Genomic DNA, 18,604 nt, shown 5'->3' with positions numbered 1-18,604 from the left:
TTGTTGATGGTTCCTTGTCATCTCAACAGCAAGGTCTTTTGAGATGGAAGTAGCTGAGTTCAATTGGACACCTCCAAAAAGGAAATTGTTTGCAAAAGTCTGTTATCAGAGGTGAATAAGATTACTATTGAACAACAAGGATAAGGTGAAGAGTAGGATACAAGAGTATGATATTAATTCATTTCCATTAGTCAAAATCTGGTTTAAAAAACTAACAGTTTTTCTTCTGTTCCTCAGTTCTGTCAGATTTGTTCCTTGAATTTGAAGGCTAGTTTAATAGAAGTATTTTAACATATATGACATTAAATATGTCAGTACTATGTCTCTGTGTAGTAAACCCAGGTACTGACTTAAGAAAGATTTCTTCGTCAATAAGCCAAAGCTGAATCTTTGAAAGATACCAACAAATCATGACAGGATTGTGAAATCATATAGTGTAAGACCAAAGAATTTTCTATCAGGTAATAACTTTTGTTCAAGGACAGATAGAGCTAACTACTATAGTAAGAGTTTGCTCTTATCCTTGTTTACACCTGGAGTTTCCAAGACACTTACAAATTCTTATGCTTTATATGAAAGTCCAGATTTCAATTTAGTTAGGTTATTCTGCCTTTCAGTTTACTTATGTCCAAATTTGCTGGAGAGTTTAACAAGTTCCTGTCAGTTATTCATAAGTTTGATTTTTTACTTTGTGAATTAATTAGCCATTGGCTCTCCTTATAACTCTCAACGATATCTTTCACCTATTTGAAAATCTGCCAAAGGGAAAAGAAAATGTCCTAGTCTGCTTGGGCTGACATAACAAACAAGCAAAAAACACAGACTGTGAGGCTTAAGTAACAGAAATTTATTTTCTCACAGTTCTGGAAGCTGGGAAGTCCAGTATCTATGTTCAGGCCAATTCATTTTCTGGTGAGGCCTCTCTTTCTGGCTTGCAGCTGGCTGCGTCCTTGCTGTGTCTTCACATGGTGGACAGAGAGAGAGAGAAAGCACTCTGGTGTCACTTCTTAAAAGGACAATAATCCTATTGTATCAGGGCCCCACCCTTATGACCTCATTTGACATTAATTACCTCCATGTAAGCCTTATCTCCAATATTGTCACATTGAGTGTTAGGGCTTCAACATTACAAATTTTGGGGGACATGATTCAGTTCGTAGGGAGAAGAGAAGGGAACTGAAATGAAAATCAATTTTGTTACATTTTAGCTTTGAACACATACCTATATTATTTTAACTGGATTATCATTTCCACAGAATATAAACAAACAACTAAATAATTAAATTTCAGAAGTTAACAGCTTTCCAAGAGAAATTTTAACACTGTATTTATTAAACTTCAGTCTGAATTAATACTTGAATTTTCTTAGCTTAAGGGAGCTCATTGTTAGAATGATATATAGCTCCATGTGGAAGATGTTGACTGAAAAGATAAAACATAACTCTCAATTTTTAGGCTGTGTGTTATTCAGGGACCTCACTGAGGACTGTAGCCCTGGAAACAGCCTCTCAGATAGCTCTGAGGAACTGTCCCAGAGAGGTAAAGAATGAGCCAGGATATATAGGGGGTTTTGCTGAAAAAATGAACAAACAAAAAACATGTAGTTGAACATCAAAAGATTACTGCTAGGCACAAGAAAGAGACATCTCAAGTTAATGATTTCAGTGCTTTTCTATGTATGGGAAGATGCTAGAGTCTGGGCTCATTGAAATTATTCCTTTGAAATGCTTAACTGTCTAGGGCCAGTATCCTGTTTTTCTCCATCCTAATTTCCCCTCAGGGTGCACCATTGGGGCATCTACAGTGGCTGATGGCTTGATGGTGGACAACATTGTTTACCAGAATGACAGGCAACATTCTTTGTTTACAGAGATAAAACTTTTTTTTTTTTGGCTGCTCTGCACAGCATGTGGGATCCTAGTTCCCTGCCCAGGGATCGAACCTGCACCCCCTGCATTAGAAGCCTGGAGTCTTAACCACTGGACTGCCAAGGAAGTCCCCACAGAGATAAAACTTTAAGATATTCTTAGGGGGCATTTTGCATGTTGTCTTCTTTTCCCATTAGAGCCCTTCACATATTAAACAGTTATTTAAAATTCCATGCCTAATAATTCTTACATCTGTGTTGTGTCTGAGTCTGGTTCTGATGATTGCTTTGTCTCTTTACAATGTGTTTTATCTTGCCTTTGGCATGCCTTGCAATTTTTTGTTGAACACTAGGCATATTGTATCAGGTAATAGAAACTAAGGTTAATATGCGTTTAGTGAGTAGATTTATTTACTCTGACTGGGTTTTGGGTTGTGTTTAATGTTAGCAATGTTAGCTGTACATAACAGGTACCAGAGGCTTCAGATTCCTCTACTGTTTTTTTGGTTTTTTGGGGTTTTTTTTTTCCCCTTCTCTTTTGAAGTTGGAATTTTTGGCTTCTCTGTCTACTCATCCTCAGAGAGAGCCTTTGTCATAAGCTCTTTCTTCTGTAATCCACTGTCATTATCCTGGAACCCTGTTGGTGTGGTAATAAATTGTAAGGGAGTGGAAACAATCTATAGTCTTGCCATTAAGTCTCAGTCTTTTCATGGGCCTGTGTTTTGGGCCTGTGATCTTCACAAGTGTTCCTCCAGTGATACAGCTTTTCTCCCTTGGCTCTTATTCCCTTCTCCAGCTGCAGTGTTCCCCGTGTATTTTCCTGAAACCCTGACAGTTCCCCAGCGGGAAGGGAATTCCTTTAGCTCTAACAAGATCCTTTCTCCTGGAGAGTAGATCTTTGTTATGGAGAATACTCTTCAGTATTTCTGTATTTCATAATGATTATTTTTCCCCCCTTCCTGCCAGAGTTCTTATTCATGGTGACCTAGTGGGGTTTCTGATGGTAAAGCTCACAAAAATACGGGTTCGCCCTCCAAGATTGTGGCTCCCGAGAGTTTCTCACTGTCATGCTGGGCCCCACTCAGACTCCAACATTTTGTCAAAATTACCGTTTAAGTGTTCCTACCAGTTTGCAGCTCTAGTTGCTTCTGCAATAGGCAAGCAGATCTTTTTGTCTTTCTGGATACACTTATCTCTGTGTTTCAGGGTAGCAGTTTGCCCTGTGACTCACTTCTCTGATGGGTCCAAGAAAATTTGGTTTTCAGTGTGTCTATCTTTTTTTTTTATAAGGATAGGAATGACAGCTTCTTAACATGTCAGAGCTGAAACTGGAGCTCCCTTGTTGACCTTTTAGCTACTTACATGTGTATGTGTATGTATGTGTGTGTGTATATATATAATCTAATATAAATAAACGTAATTTTTATAATATGTATATATTTTTTAGGTTGTGAAAGTTTTTAATTGTTGCCACATGCACCTTTAACTTATCACAGTCTATAATCTACTTTAGGTTAACACTGACTCAATTCCAGTAAAATATAGCAACTTTGCTTTTTACAATTCCATTTTTCTCTCCTTACTTTTGGGCTATTGCCATTCATGAATAGGTATATGTACATGGATATTATAAACTAAACAATATGTGTTGGGACTTCCCTGGTAGTGGAGTGGTTAAGAATTGCCTGCCAATGCAGGGGACACGGGTTTGATCCCTAGTCCAGCAAGATCCCACATGCCACGGAGTAACTAAGCTCGTGCACCACAACTACTGAGCCTGCATGCTGCAACTACCAAAGCCCATGTGCCTAGAGCCCATGCTCCACAACAAGAGAAGCCACCACAATGAGAAGCCCACGCACTGTCCCCGCTTGCTGCAACTGGAGAAAGCCCGTGTGCAGCAACGAAGACCCAACACGGCTAAAAATAAATAAATAAATTTATTTTAAAAAAAAAAGTATTGCTTTTTCAAAACCTCAAGTTTTTAAATAAAGAGAAGAAAAGCAATAAAATATTTATTGTCTTTTTAAATTTATTTTTAATTGGATAAAACATAACATAAAATTTACCATTTTAACCATTTAGAAGTGTATAGTTCAGTGGTATTAAGTACATTCACATTACTGTGCAACCATCATCACCATCCATTTCCAGAACTTTTTCATCTTCTCAGACTGAAACTCTGTATCCGTTAAATAATAACGTCCCATTCCACATTTCCCTAAGCCCCTAGCAACCAGCATTTTACTGTTTCTATGAATTTGACTCCTCTAGGTATCTCATGTAAGTGGAATCATACCATATTTGTCCATTTGTGCCTGGCTTATTTCACTTAGCATAATGTCTTCAAGGTTCATCCACTTTTTAGTATGTGTCAGAATTTTCTTCCTTTTTAAGGCTGAATAATGTTCTATTATTATGTATATACCACATTTTGTTTATCCATTTGTACTGTCTTTTTTTTTTTAAGATTTTTTGATATGGACCATTTTTTTTAAGTCTTTATTGAATTTGTTACAATATTGCTTCTGTTTTATGTTTTGGTTTTTTGACTCTAAGGCATGTGAGATCTTAGCTCTCCGACCAGGGATCAAACCCACACGCCCTGCATTGGAAGGCGATGTCTTAACCACTGGACCCCCAGGGAAGTCCCTGTGTTGTCTTTTATACTTACCTATATATTTACCATTTCCCATATTCTTCATTCCCACTTACAGATCAGAGTTAGTGTTTAGTGCCATTTCCTTTCTGCCTGAAGATTTTCTTTGGTATATCTTGTTGGACAGGTCTGTGGGCAATAGTTTGTCTCAGTTTTCATTTATCTTGGAATGTGCTTATTTCATCTTCATTTATGAAGAATGTTTTTGCTGGATCTAGAACTGGTAGTTTTAGTTTCTTTCTGTCAGTGCTTTGAACGTGTCATTTCACTGCCTTCTGTCATGTGTTGTTTCTAATGATGAATCAGCCTTTAACTGTATTATTGTTCCCCTGTCCATGATGAGTCCCTTTTTTCTTGCTGCTTTCAAGATTTCCCTGTTTTTGTTTGGCTTTTGTATTTACTTAGCAGTTTGACTAAGTTGTATCTAGGTGTATCTCTTTGTATTTATTTTACTTTGGTTTGAAATTCTCTGAGGTATGTAATGTTTTCATCAAATTTGAGAAGTCTTTAGTAATTATTTCTTGATATATTTTTGGTTGAAAACTAGACATTTTAGTTAGTAGATTATAGTAATTCCTGAGTTCTGTTTTAATTAATTGTTTATTTTTTAACTTGCCTGGACTTTAACTGTGGGATCAGTGTAGACTCCCTTGTGGTATACAACTGCTGATGTCTCTGCTGAGTTTTTTAATTCTTGTTTTTTGGACTGGCTTCCTTAAGGGTCTTCCCTGTGTCTGCGTAACTCACTTGTTAGCTAATGATTTGGGCAGAGGTAGTAAATACCTTTAGCCTGAAAGGCTTCCACCCCGTTGCTGATTGGTCTGTGTGTGGGTTTGGAAGTACATTCACAGTTAGAGCAAGTTCTTAAGTATCCCTTGGCTTTGTTTTATGCCAGGCTTCCTTAGGTCTCCCCCAGAAATGCATAGCTTGCTGTTTAACCAGGGGTGTATGGTGAGCTTATTACAGACCTTCTATGGCTCTCTAATTTACATGATCTTTCTCTTAATTTTCTGACTACTCAGGCACTTACCCTGACTAGGACCTCAACCTCAGACCTCAACTGTAAATTTTCCCTCTTCATTCCCACCAAGTTTACCACTTTTCTCCACCAAAGCCACAGATTTTCACTGCCCCACCCTGAAATGAGTCCACCATTTTTGCTAACAAAGCTGCTGGGTTCTTTTTCCTAGTTTCATGTTGGTAAAAATGTCAGTCTTGTCATCCTGGCTGGAGGTGGGTGGTTGGGAGTAACCTTAAGCAGGTCAGAGCCTCCCACTGTTCTTACCTATAACTTTAGCAGTTCTTCTAGAATAAACACTTATCAATTTGCAGGCTGCCTTTGGTTAATTCCCACTGCCCTGAATTGGTTGTTTTTGATAAATTTGTCTAGATTTATACTTGATCTTTATGGATGAGAATTGCCAACCTCTTCACAGCTCCATAAAACCTGCACATTTTCTTCTGTGGATGAATTTCACAGTTACTTATCAAGCTCCCTAAGAGTTCTTCTGGTATTTTGATTAGATTTACACTGACTTATAAATTAATTTGCAGAATATCAAAATATTGAGATTTTCTTCCAGGAATGTGGCATTTATCTCCATTTATTCAGACTTACATTTTATATCCCTCAGCAAAATTATTTAGCTTACATATAGGGCTGGCTCGTATTTTGTGAAGCTTACTTGTAGCATTTTAAAAGCTTTTCTGGCAGTTACTAATGAAATGACTTTTTCCATTGTATTTTCTAATTGTTTATTGCCAGATTGTAGGAAAGTTAGTTTTAAGAGTTTGTATAAATTGACCTTGTATGTGATTGCCTCGCTGAACTCTCCTTTTCATTCTAATAGTTTGTCAGTTTATATATTTGTGTTCTTTTAGGTAGTCTACCGGATTATTTGCAAATAATGATGGTTCTATCTTTGCATAATCTATATTTGTATTTCTTAAAGTTTTTTCATTAAAAAAAATTACTTATTTAAAAAATTCTGTTGTGTAGGTTATGCCCGCTAGGAAAATAGTAAAGCAGTAGGCATATTGGCCTTAGGGACTTTACTAGAAATATTTTTAATGCTTCACCATGAAGCATAATATTGTGTAGGTCCTTTTATTGATCTAAAAATTTTTTTCTTAGTATCAAGGGTATTTTGACATGTAGTGAGATCATATTATTTTTCTCTTTTGATTTCCTAATATCATAGATAAGAAATACATCATTGATCAAGATGTATTATAATTTTAATATTTTTCTTGATGGAGTTTTCTAGTATGTTATTTATTATTTTTACACGTAATAAATGAGATTGGCTTAAAAAGAACAATGCCTGATAAACCAGAGATTCATTCCAAATTAAAATAATTATAGATTTCCCTTTCTTTAGGAATTTCGTTTAGGAGCTGCTCATTATTCTCCCATTACTTATATTTGCTGTCTGTATTAAACTAATATCCCATACTATATGGCGTCCTTTTTTGAGCAGTACAAAGCACTTAAAATCCAGTTCCTTCAGTGCGGTGATTGTTTTTCTAGCTTTCTGAGTTACTACACATTCCTCCTTTAAGTGGTATATTCCCCTTATTATGTTTTTTTAAAAATAAGACCTTCAAGGATTGTTTAACATTTGTCTGTCTCTGTTTCTCTTTGCTGTACGTAGTCTGCCTTTATCATAATCATAAGGTATTACCTTCTTCATGTTTTTCTGTTCATTCTAGTTCCTTATGTCACCTGCTCTTTGAAGCCTTTTTAAATCCTTCTTCTTCCTCATTAATCCCTAGGACTATTTTTGTGTTTCTAATATAGCCTATTATAAACTGCATATACATATATCTTTATATGCACACATGCGTGCGTGCGTGCACACACGCGTATTTCCCTTAACTACATCTTGGCATAATAGAAGAACTTTCTTGTTACTTTTGGTTATAAGAACAGTCTTGTTTTTGGTAAGTAAGACTCAGTCTTATGCATTTTTAAAAACTTTTCAAAATTCATTCTGCATAACAGGGATCATGAGGGGTGAAGGTGTTCTGACTCTTCACATACTTTTTCCTCCTTCCTTGTGTTGGGGAACAGAGGAAGGAGGGAAAAAAGGCAAACATATTACTAAACTGGGGGAAGTTGTCATCTTCTTCTTTTAGGTTGTGGCTGCCTCTAGCTAACACTGACTGTTCATCATGGCCTATTATCAGGCATTTAAATGCTGGTTCATTGCCGCATGCAGATTCTTTCTGGCCCAACCTGTTGGCAGCTCAATGCGGCTCTCTGAATTTAGGACATATAGTAATTAGCATCTTTTGTGCTTAGTTTAGGCCTTAGGTGCAATTCTGGGATTATAAGAAACTCCTGTTAGTAATCTGTGAAATTTATTCTAAAATAAATGTTTCATGGTATAATAGGAAAATAAACAGTCTCCAGAAGAGGGTATTAACTCATGCAAATATTACAGAGTACCTCTTCAGTGCATGGTTTTCATACCTATAATGTTAATTCTATATCCTAAAATAATTCAGCCTCTAGGAAACTTTTTCCCAGCATGTCATTCTAGAGCTGTGTCAGATGTCCTATTTAAAAATAAATTAATTTAAATTTACATTAATGAAACGTAAATAAAATTACCAATTCAGTTCCTCAGTCACACTAGCCCCATTTTAAGTGCTTCATTAGCCATGTGTGACTAGTGGCTAATGTATTGGATAGTACAGAACATTACTACCATTCAAAAAAGTTCTGTTAGACACTGCTTCTCTAGAGGATAGAGGTGAGAAACTTTTGTTACCATAGGAAGGTTAGGTACATGGAGTCGACCATATATACTAACCAGTTACTCTGTTTCACAGGGACTTTTTTTTCTTGCCCATATGAGGGAAGTTTGTGAAAGGGAGAAAAATTGGCACACGACTGAGCAATGTATTGCTTTCAGATTCATCTGATATTTAGCTTTTCGTGTGGAAATGTCAAATAACTGCTACTGCAAACATAGTTGACAGCAAGATTCAAAGTTCAAACATTTCCACCCACCAGAGACGAACTCCCTAGTTCCTCCTTCCTATTCCCTTCTTATTATTCCCTCATTCCTCAGGTGAAGGTTGGCACAACTTCAGTCCTAAGACAAGGTAAGACTGGCATTGGTAGAAAGGCGAATGTTTGCATATGTGTATTTGTGTGTGTGTGAAGATTTGGGGACAAGTGACTTAACTTTCAGAGTAATAAATTCTTCTTCTTCTTTTTTTATTAACCAAGCCCTTAGATATCATCTAATTGAATGCCTGTCCACATTTTACATGCAAGTAAACTGAGGCTAGAGAAAGTGAGTGCACAAGAACATATCAATAGTTAATGGTAAATCTGGAACTAAGACCTTTATTCAGTGACACCATATCATTGAGCATTCTGCTAAATCATTTACCATTCCCATTTTAATTCTTTATTCACTGTTAACTATTGCTGCAAATTTAATGACAAGTGTTTAAAGGTAAAAATAACTAATTATTATAATGAATTTCTTATTTTTAAAATATTGCTTTTTGTATGTTTTAAAGGATTTGGTAATTTTAATTTTTTCAGATTGAAGAAGAAGAGAGGAAAAGAATAGAAGATATGAAAGAAAATGAACGGATAAAAGCAACTAAAGAATTGGAAACCTGGAAAGAACATCAAAGAAAAGCCGAAGAACATAAAATAATTCAGAGAGAAGAAAAATTATATCAACAAGAAAAGCAAATTGAGGAAGAGAGAAAAAAATTAAAACATAAAGGTCTTACTAGGAATTCAGTATCTAGAAATCTTGCCACAAAAGGTACAATGATTACTTAATATTTTCTGGGAAAGTGAGTCCTGTTAGTGAAGTATATATGTCAGAGTGTGTGTGTGTGTGTGTGTCTGTGTGTGTGTGAATGAATCTATCCACAGTATTAGGTCATTATTTTGGTATATGAATTACTGCAATACAAAGACTAAGGTGAAAGACTTATTCCTTCTTCTAGGAAGTAGTGAAGTTTTCATAATAAAATGAGCAAAGATTCAATATTGCTTTTACTCATGTACTTCCTTTAGAAATTTATGCAGGTGTTGTTAAATATGTGTTTAACTCAGGTGCAGTAAGACTTGGAGTGAATTAGCAGTACCAGGAGCATTCATTTATTTCTTTAGAGATAAGAAAATAGGAATTTCATTAAAAGACCTTTTCATCACATAACTCAGGAAAATGAGTACTGTTAAGCAAACTTCACTCTAAGCAGACAAGAACTCTACTGGCCTTTGATTCTGGTGTATTCAAAAATAGGTGAGAAGGCAATTTTCTTTATTGAAAGCTAAGAGTTTGTTTTTATCTGATTTTAGAATATTAAACTTTGTTTTGGGTTTCTTTATGTTTAGTAAATGGAATGTTTTGTAGTTAAATCACTTACGTAATAGTGACAATTAACATTTCTTGGGTGATTACTATATTCCAGGTAATTTTATTGATTGTATCACTCAATCCTCACAACAGCACTTTGGGGTAAGTGCTGTTATTCTTATTTTAAAGGAAATAGGTGTTTTGAAAGGATAAACAACTACCCAGTAAGCAAACCTATAGGATTTGAACCCAGATCTGATTCTGAAACCTATGTTCTTTTCAAAGGCTACATGCCTTTACTACTTTAACAGTGAGGTTTAGCATGTTAAAAAGTCATTTAGAGTAAATATTAAGCAGTAGCTTTATTAAATTTATATATTTTTGTGGTTTAATATTGACATGCAAGTTAACTACTACACTATCTCCTTCTTTAATGCCATTTCAACAAAATATTGATACAACTGGAGTATTTGAAAGCATTTCCTTCCTAATTTCAATTACTTCTAAACAAATAGGATGTTTTAAAACACTGGTGGAACCCAAACAAACTTTTGTATATAAGAGATATCCTGAAGATGTTTTAAAAAAATTCATCCAAGGATACAAGGGAATTAAACATGGTGGAGGAAAAAAATGTATAAATCAGCTTTTTTTGGATTTTTTTTACTCTAGAAGTCCTTTTTTTTCCTTATTTCAGTAGTATCATTATGGATGACTGGTAGCATCCTTTAGTAGGCTTTGGTTACTTTCTTCCATCTCGTCCATGCATTTAACAAATATTCATTTACTCAGTGTCTCCTCTGTACTAGGAGTTATAGAATATACAAATATGACTTAACGTGTGGCCAGTGCCTAAGGAACATAAAATGTTGTAGATACAAATAACTTCAGTTAGCTGGGATTTGTGAGTAACGGCTTAAAAAATTGACAAATGTCTCATTGGCCAGTAAAGTTAGACCTCTTAAAGAGGAAAACTTGGCTGCTCCTAAAAAGTCTAATGCTACTGTTTTAATGCCACCTTTAACTAAAAATGCTCATTTGATAACATTTTTAACTATAGAAAGAATATTGTATTATTTGCCCCAGAAACGTTCTTGAGACAAGCTACTTTTATAGTATACTGAATACAAATGGTGTGGTGGGTGCTGTAGATTGCCTACTCAATATATACTCTCCTTTTCCTTTTTTACCAATAGAATCATGATTTGGGGGTGGGGGACAGAAGAAATGTGTCCAGCTTAAAAACTTACCTCTTGGAAGTTTGAGTATTGATTGGATATTTGAAGAAATTAAGGAATAATTACATTTTTTTCTTTAGATGTGATAATGGTATTTTCTTTAGATGTGATAATTTATAAAGTCCTCATCTTGTAGAGATGCCTACTGAAATATTTATAGGTAAATATAATGTCTGAGATTTGCTTCAAAATAATATGGTATGTGAAAGTGGATAGAGGTAAAGATGAAATGGTGTTGGCCATGAGTTGATAATTGAAGTCACATCATGAATGCATGATTGTGATTATTCTATCCTGTCTACTTTTGTACATATTTGAAATTTTTTATTATAAAATGAAAAAATAAGGAACAAAGCACAGTGATTCATTTTTACAAACAAAGTAATTTTAAATTAGTTTAAAAAAAAAAGGGAAAACAAAATTTACTTCCTCACACTCTCTTGTAACTGTATGTAGCCAAGTGGCACAGTTCTGGCTCTTGAAATGCAAGAAGAAATCTACTAAGGATTTATAGAAAAGTATTACTTTTCTGAGATAAGTGTCCCCAGTTCCTTTCTGCTTGCTCCCCCTTTCCTTTTTCTACCTAAGATGAAGATCTTTGCCAAGAAGTGCATTAACACTTCTTGAGATCATGAAGAGGCATGCTATACATTAAGAATGATAGAACAGGGAAGAAGAAAGAGCCTGGGACATTAATGACATTGGAAAGCTGATAAATCGTGCTGAACTATCTTTCTTCAAGCTTGTTAAGTGAGAAAAATAAACCCATGTTTGGTTAAACCACTGTAGTCATGTTTTTTTTTCACACAGCCTAGAGAATTTTTGACTTCTGGAAATGGGTAATGGAAGGGAAGGTTGATTTAGCATTTGAAAATCATTCAGTATAATTATACTAACAGAACAAAGGACAAATGTGATTATTTCAATATTGCAAAGAGGCATTTGACAAAATCCAACACCCATTTATAATAAAAAATTGGACTAGAAAGAAACTTTCTCAACCTGATAAGAGCCTTCTACACAAAAATCTATAGCAAACATCATATTTACTGATGAATTAATGTGTACTTTGTCCCTTAGGTTGAAGAGCAAGGCAAGCATGTCTGTTTTCACTACCTCATTCAACATTATACTAGAGGTCCTAACTGCTGCATTAAGACAAGAAGAAGAAATAAAAGCCATGAAGATTAGACAGGAAGAAGTAAAACTGTCTATTTGTAGATGACATGATTGTCTATGTAGAAATCCCTAAGGAATCTACAGATAACTGCTAGACCTAATAAGTGAATTTAGCAACGTCTCAAGATATAAGATAGCAAAAATCACTTATGATTTTATTTATCAACAGCAAATAATTGGAAAATTAAACTTTAAACAATTTATAATAACACTAAGACACAAAATGTTTAGGAATAAATTTAATAAAAGAAGTGTAAGATCTCATCACTGAAAAGTATAAAAAATTACTGAGAGATATTTTTAAAGGCCTAAACAAATGGAGAGATATAGCATGTTCATGAATAGGAAAACTCAATATTGTTAAGATGTCACTTCTCCTTAAATTGATGTATAGATTTAATGCAATTCCAACAGAAATACCAGTAAGCTTTTTATAGAAATCGACAAGCTGATTCTAAAATTTATATTAGAATGCAAATGACCTAGACTAGCTAAAGAAATTTTTAAAAATAAGAACAAAGATGTTGGACTTATACTACCTGATTTGAGGACTTAACATCAAGCTACAGGAATCAAGATAGTGTGGAACTGGTGAAAGGATGAACAGAAAGGTCAAAAGAATGGAGTACAGTGAGCAGAAATAGATCCTTACCTGTGTGGTCCGATGCTTTTCATCAAAAGCAGAACAGTTCAATGGGGAAAGGAAAGTCTGGAACAATTGGGTATCTATGGAAACAAATGAACATTGATTCTTGCCTCACCGTGTACGTAATATATACACAGAAGACAAACTACCCAATAAACAATTAGACAAAAGATTTGAATGAACTTTTCACAAAAGAAGACATATGAATGGTCAATATGCACATGAAATGATGTTCAACGTCATTAGTAAGGAAATGCAAATTAAACCACAGTGAAATATAGTACATATCCACTAAGATAGCTAATATTAAATATTAGAGAGTCCATCAGTACAAAGTGTTATTGAGGATGTGCTACAGTTGGACCTTGTACAATGATGGTCAAAATATAAAATGGTACAACTACTTTGGAAGAGTGTCAACTGTCATATAACCTGTCATATAACTCAACCATTTTAGCCCTAGGTATTTACACAAGAGAAATGTGTCTACCTAAAAACTTGTATTCAAATGTTTACAGCAGCTTTATTTACAATAGTGAACAACTGGAAACAATGTCCATCAACAGGTGAATGGATAAACAAATTATGAAATACATTCATAAAATGGAATATTACTCTTCAATAAAAAGGAGACAACTGGGACTTCCCTGGTGGCCCAGTGGTTAAGAATCTGCCTGCCAATGCAGGGGACACAGGTTCGATCCCTGGCCTGGGAAGATCCCACATGCTGCAGAGCAACTCAGCCTGTGCACCACAACTACTGAGCCTGTGCACCTAGAGCCTGTGCTCTGCAACAAAAGCCACTGCAATGAGAAGCCCACGCACCACAATGAAGAGTAACCCCTGCTCGCCACAACTAGAGAAAGCCCATGCACAGCAGTGAAGACCCAATGCAGTCAAAAATAAACAAATTTATTTTTTAAAAAAGAAACAACTACTGATACACATGACATGAATGAATCACAAAATTATTCTGAGAAAAGCAAGACACTAGTCCATAGTGTGTGAAATTCTAGAAAATACTAACTAATTTATAATGACTGAGAGCACATCAGTGGTTGCCTGGGGCCAGGAGTGAAGGGAAAGGATGAACTTCACAGGGTTATAGGGGACTCTTAGAGGTGATAGAAATTTTCTGTGTTGATTGTGATTTCAGGAGCACGTACATCTGTCAGAACTCATTTAATATACTTTAAAATGAGTATAGTTATTGTACGTGATTATTTCTCAATAAAATTGAAAAAATAATGTTTATTGATTTTAGGCAGGAAAGCATCAAAGTGTGCATGATTTCCTCAAGTTCTTACTATTCCACAGAGTTATGCTTAGGGCCAGGCATAGTGAGGCCATTCCCCCAAAAGGCTCCAATTGAGGGTCCCTGCTCTTGTACTGTTGTCTATATTTATAAGGTACGAGGAAAGGGGAATCAATGAGCATTAATTAGTTACATGACTATGGGGGCTTTCTTGTCTTGTTAGAAACAGCTTTGTTCAAAAGGGGAAGCCGGAACTTCCCTGGTGGTCCAGTGGTTGAGACTGCCTTCCAATGCAGGGCATGCAAGTTCGATCCTTGGTCAGGGAGCTAAGATCCCACATGCCTCGAGGCCAAAAAATCAAAACATAAAACAGAAGCAATGTTGTAACAAACTCAATAAAGACTTTAAAAATGTTCCACATAAAAATAAAATAATCCAAAAGGGGAAGCCTCTTGAAGTCAGTTACTGGTGTCTGTTGAACTAGTTTTGATTTGCTGAGCTATCTATTTGCTAAGCTACTAAAAGCATTGTAGTGGGAGAGATGAGGCTTCAGGGCAGGTGGATTTGTCCCTTTTCAACTTGGTAGAACTAGGTACGTCTAAAGGTAGGGGCAAATGTAGGTCTGGAAAAAAATAGGATTGGTTGAAAGTGCATAGGACTTTGATTACCAGCTCTCCTCCCGTACTACAGCAGATAACTGGAGGTTTACTTTCTGCACAGTTGAGGACTGAGTGAGATTCTGCTCTGAAAATACAGAGATTGAGTGAAAGTCTGCATTGTAAAAATCTAAATACTGATTCAAGAGATCCCCTCCAGTTCTATTCTCTTCCCCATATGCATGCAGGAGCCCAGTGCACCTGTTATGTAGACTGGAGAATTCCTCTACAGGGAAGCTAACTAGTATAGGATGAAAAATGGCATTTATAATGGCCTCACTAGTTCACCACGCTGAAGCTCACTAGTCAACAATCTTTAGATTCATGTACACAAAACTTCCAGTCAGAATATTTGTACTTCATCTTTAATATGAACAGACAGCCAAGAACCAAACAGAAAAATGCAAATTGGAACAACCAAGTAATGCAGGGAATAGAAGAAAACTTAAAAAGAAGTATAATTAGGTGGGGCTAATGGCAGATTCTGGGAGGGCTCACGCTGAGTACTTCCCAGAAATTCTGCCAGTGTCCTTGTCCCCATGGTGAGCCACAGCCACCCCCCGCCTCTGCAGAAGACCCTCCAACACTAGCAGGATGGACACCAACCTCCAAACTTCATTCATATGTTGAACCTGAAGACAGTTGACACACCAAGAGAATCTGACAGAACGTCCTCACATGAGGGACTCCTGGTGAAATCAGTTTGTGGAAACAATCACAGTGCATCAAGAAACCTTTACTATTCACAGAAAGATAGACGAGATGAAAAGGCAGAGGGATACGTACCAGATGAAGGAACAAGATGAAACTCCAGAAAAACAACTAAATGAAGTGGAGACAGGTAACCTTCCAGAAAAATAATTCAGAATAATGATAGTGAAGATGATCCAGGACCTCGGAAAAAGAATGGAGGCAAAGATCGAGAAAATGCAAGAAATGTTTAACAAAGACCTAGAAGAACTAAAGAACAAACAAACAGAGATGAACAATACAATAACTGAAATGAAAAATACACTAGAAGGAATCAATAGCAGAATAACTCAGGCAGAAGAACGGATAAGTGACCTGGAAGACAGAATGGTGGAATTCAGTGCTGCAGAGCAGAATAAAGAAAAAAGAATAAAAAGAAATGAAGACAGCCTAAGAGACCTCTGGGAAAACATTAAACGCAACAACATTCACATTATAGGGGTCCCAGAAGGAGAAGATAGAGAGAAAGGACCCGAGAAAATATTTGCAGAGATTATAGTCGAAAACTTCCCTAACACGGGAAAGGAAATAGCCACCCAAGTCCAGGAAGCGCAGCGAGTCCCATACAGGATAAACCCAAGGAGAAACACGCTGAGACACATAATAATCAAATTGGCAAAAATTAAAGACAAAAATTATTGAAATCAGCAAGGGAAAAACGACAAATAACATACAAGGAAACTCCCATAAGGTTAACAGCTGATTTCTCAGCAGAAACTCTACAAGCCAGAAGGGAGTGGCATGATATACTTAAAGTGATGAAAGGGAAGAACCTACAACCAAGATTACTCTACCTGGCAAGGTTCTCATTCAGATTCAATGGAGAAATCAAAAGCTTAACAGACAAGCAAAAGCTAAGAGAATTCAGCACCACCAAACCAGCTCTACAACAAATGCTAAAGGAACTTCTCTCTAACTGGGAAGCACAAGAGAAGAAAAGGACCTACAGAAACAAACCCAAAACAATTAAGAAAATGGTCATAAGAACATACATATCGATAACTACCTTAAACCTGAATGGATTAAATGCTCCCACCAATAGAACACAGGCTTGCTGAATGGATACAAAAACAAGACCTATATATATGCTGTCTACAAGAGACCCACTTCAGAGCTAGAGACACATACAGACTGAAAGTGAAGGGATGGAAAAAGATATTCCATGCAAATGGAAATCAAAAGAAAGCTAGAGTAGCAATACCCATATCCGATAAAGTAGACTTTAAACTAAAGACTGTTACAAGAGACAAGGAAGGACACTACATAATGATCAACAGATCAATCCAAGAAGAAGATACAACAATTATAAATATATATGCACCCAACATAGGAGCACCTCAATACATAAGGCAACTGTTAACAGCTGTAAAAGAAGAAATCGATAGTAACACAATAATAGTGGGGGACTTTAACACCTCACTTACACCAATGGACAGATCATCCAAAATGAAAATAAATAAGGAAACAGAAGCTTTAAATGACACAATAGACCAGATAGATTTAATTGGTATTTATAGGACATTCCATCCAAAAACAGCAGATTACACTTTCTTCTCAAGTGCTCACGGAACATTCTCCAGGATAGATCACATCTGGGTCACAAATCAAGCCTCAGTAAATTTAAGAAAATTGAAATCATATCAAACATCTTTTCTGACCACAATGCTATGAGATTAGAATTGAATTACAGGGGAAAAACGTAAAACACACAAACACATGAGGGCTAAACACTATGTTACTAAATAACCAAGAAATCACTGAAGAAATCAAAGAGGAAATCAAAAAATACCTAGAGACAAATGACAATGAAAACACGACGATCCAAAACCTATGGGATGCAGCAAAAGCAGTTCTAAGAGGGAAGTTTATAGGTATACAAGGCTACCTCAAGAAACAAGAAAAATCTCAAATAAAGCATCTAACCATACACCTAAAGGAACTAGAGAAAGAAGAACAAACAAACCCCAAAGTTAGCAGAAGGAAAGAAATCATAAAGATCAGAGCAGAAATAAATGAAATAGAAACAAAGAAAACAATAGCAAAGATCAATAAAACTAAAAGCTGGTTCTTTGAGAAGATAAACAAAATTGATAAACCATTAGCTAGACTCATCAGGAAAAAGAGGGAGAGAACTCAAATCAATAAAATAACAAATGAAAAAGGAGAAGTTACAACAGACACTGCAGAAATACAAAACATCCTAAGAGACTACAACAAGCAACTCTATGCCAATAAAATGGACAACCTGGAAGAAATGGACAAATTCTTAGAAAGGTATACCTTCCAAGACTGAACTAGGAAGAAACAGAAAATATGAACAGACCAATCACAAGTAATGAAATTGAAAATGTGATGAAAAATCTTCCAACAAACAAAAGTCCAGAACCAGATGGTTTCACAGGTGAATTCTATCAAACATTTAGAGACGAGCTAACACCCATCCTTCTCAAACTCTTCCAAAAAATTGCAGAGGAAGGAACACTCCCAAACTCATTCTGTGAGGCCACCATCACCCTGATACCAAAACCAGACAAAGATACTACAAAAAAAGAAAATTACAGGCCAATATCACTGATGAATATAGATGCAAAGATCCTCAACAAAATACTAGCAAACAGTATCCAAAAACACATTAAAACGATCATATACCATGATCAAGTGGGATTTATCCCAGGGATGCAAGGATTCTTCAATATACATAAATCAATCAGTGTGATAAACCATATTGACAAATTGAAGAATAAAAACCATATGATCATCTCAATAGACGCAGAAAAAGCTTTTGACAAAATTCAACACCCATCTATGATAAAGACTCTCCAGAAAGTGGGCATAGAGGGAACCTACCTCAATATAATAAAGGCCATATATGAGAAACCCACAGCAAACGTCATTCTCAATGGTGAAAAACTGAAAGCATTTCCTCTAAGATCAGGAACAAGAAAAGGATGTCCACTCCCACCACTATTATTCAACACAGTTTTGGAAGTCCTAGCCACGGCAATCAGAGAAGAAAAA

General features: G+C 35.9%; 1 protein-coding gene across 2 annotated transcripts in view; it reads left to right on the top strand.

Moving 5' to 3' along the window:
- Positions 1–18,604, top strand: part of DNAAF4 (dynein axonemal assembly factor 4) — a 75,599-nt gene that overhangs the window by 31,349 nt on the left and 25,646 nt on the right. For both annotated transcript variants that reach the window (XM_027123079.1, XM_027123080.1), the window contains exon 4: positions 9,091–9,322. In XM_027123079.1, the coding sequence (XP_026978880.1) occupies positions 9,091–9,322 (232 nt within the window). The remainder of the gene's footprint in view (positions 1–9,090; positions 9,323–18,604) is intronic.

Source organism: Aethalodelphis obliquidens, unplaced genomic scaffold (assembly GCF_003676395.1).
Source record: "Aethalodelphis obliquidens isolate GAN/ISIS:26980383/991018 unplaced genomic scaffold, ASM367639v1 scaffold26, whole genome shotgun sequence".
Taxonomy (NCBI): Eukaryota; Metazoa; Chordata; class Mammalia; order Artiodactyla; family Delphinidae; genus Aethalodelphis; species Aethalodelphis obliquidens.
The sequence above is the reverse complement of the archived record's forward strand: the minus strand, read 5'-3'. Positions and strand labels throughout refer to the sequence as shown.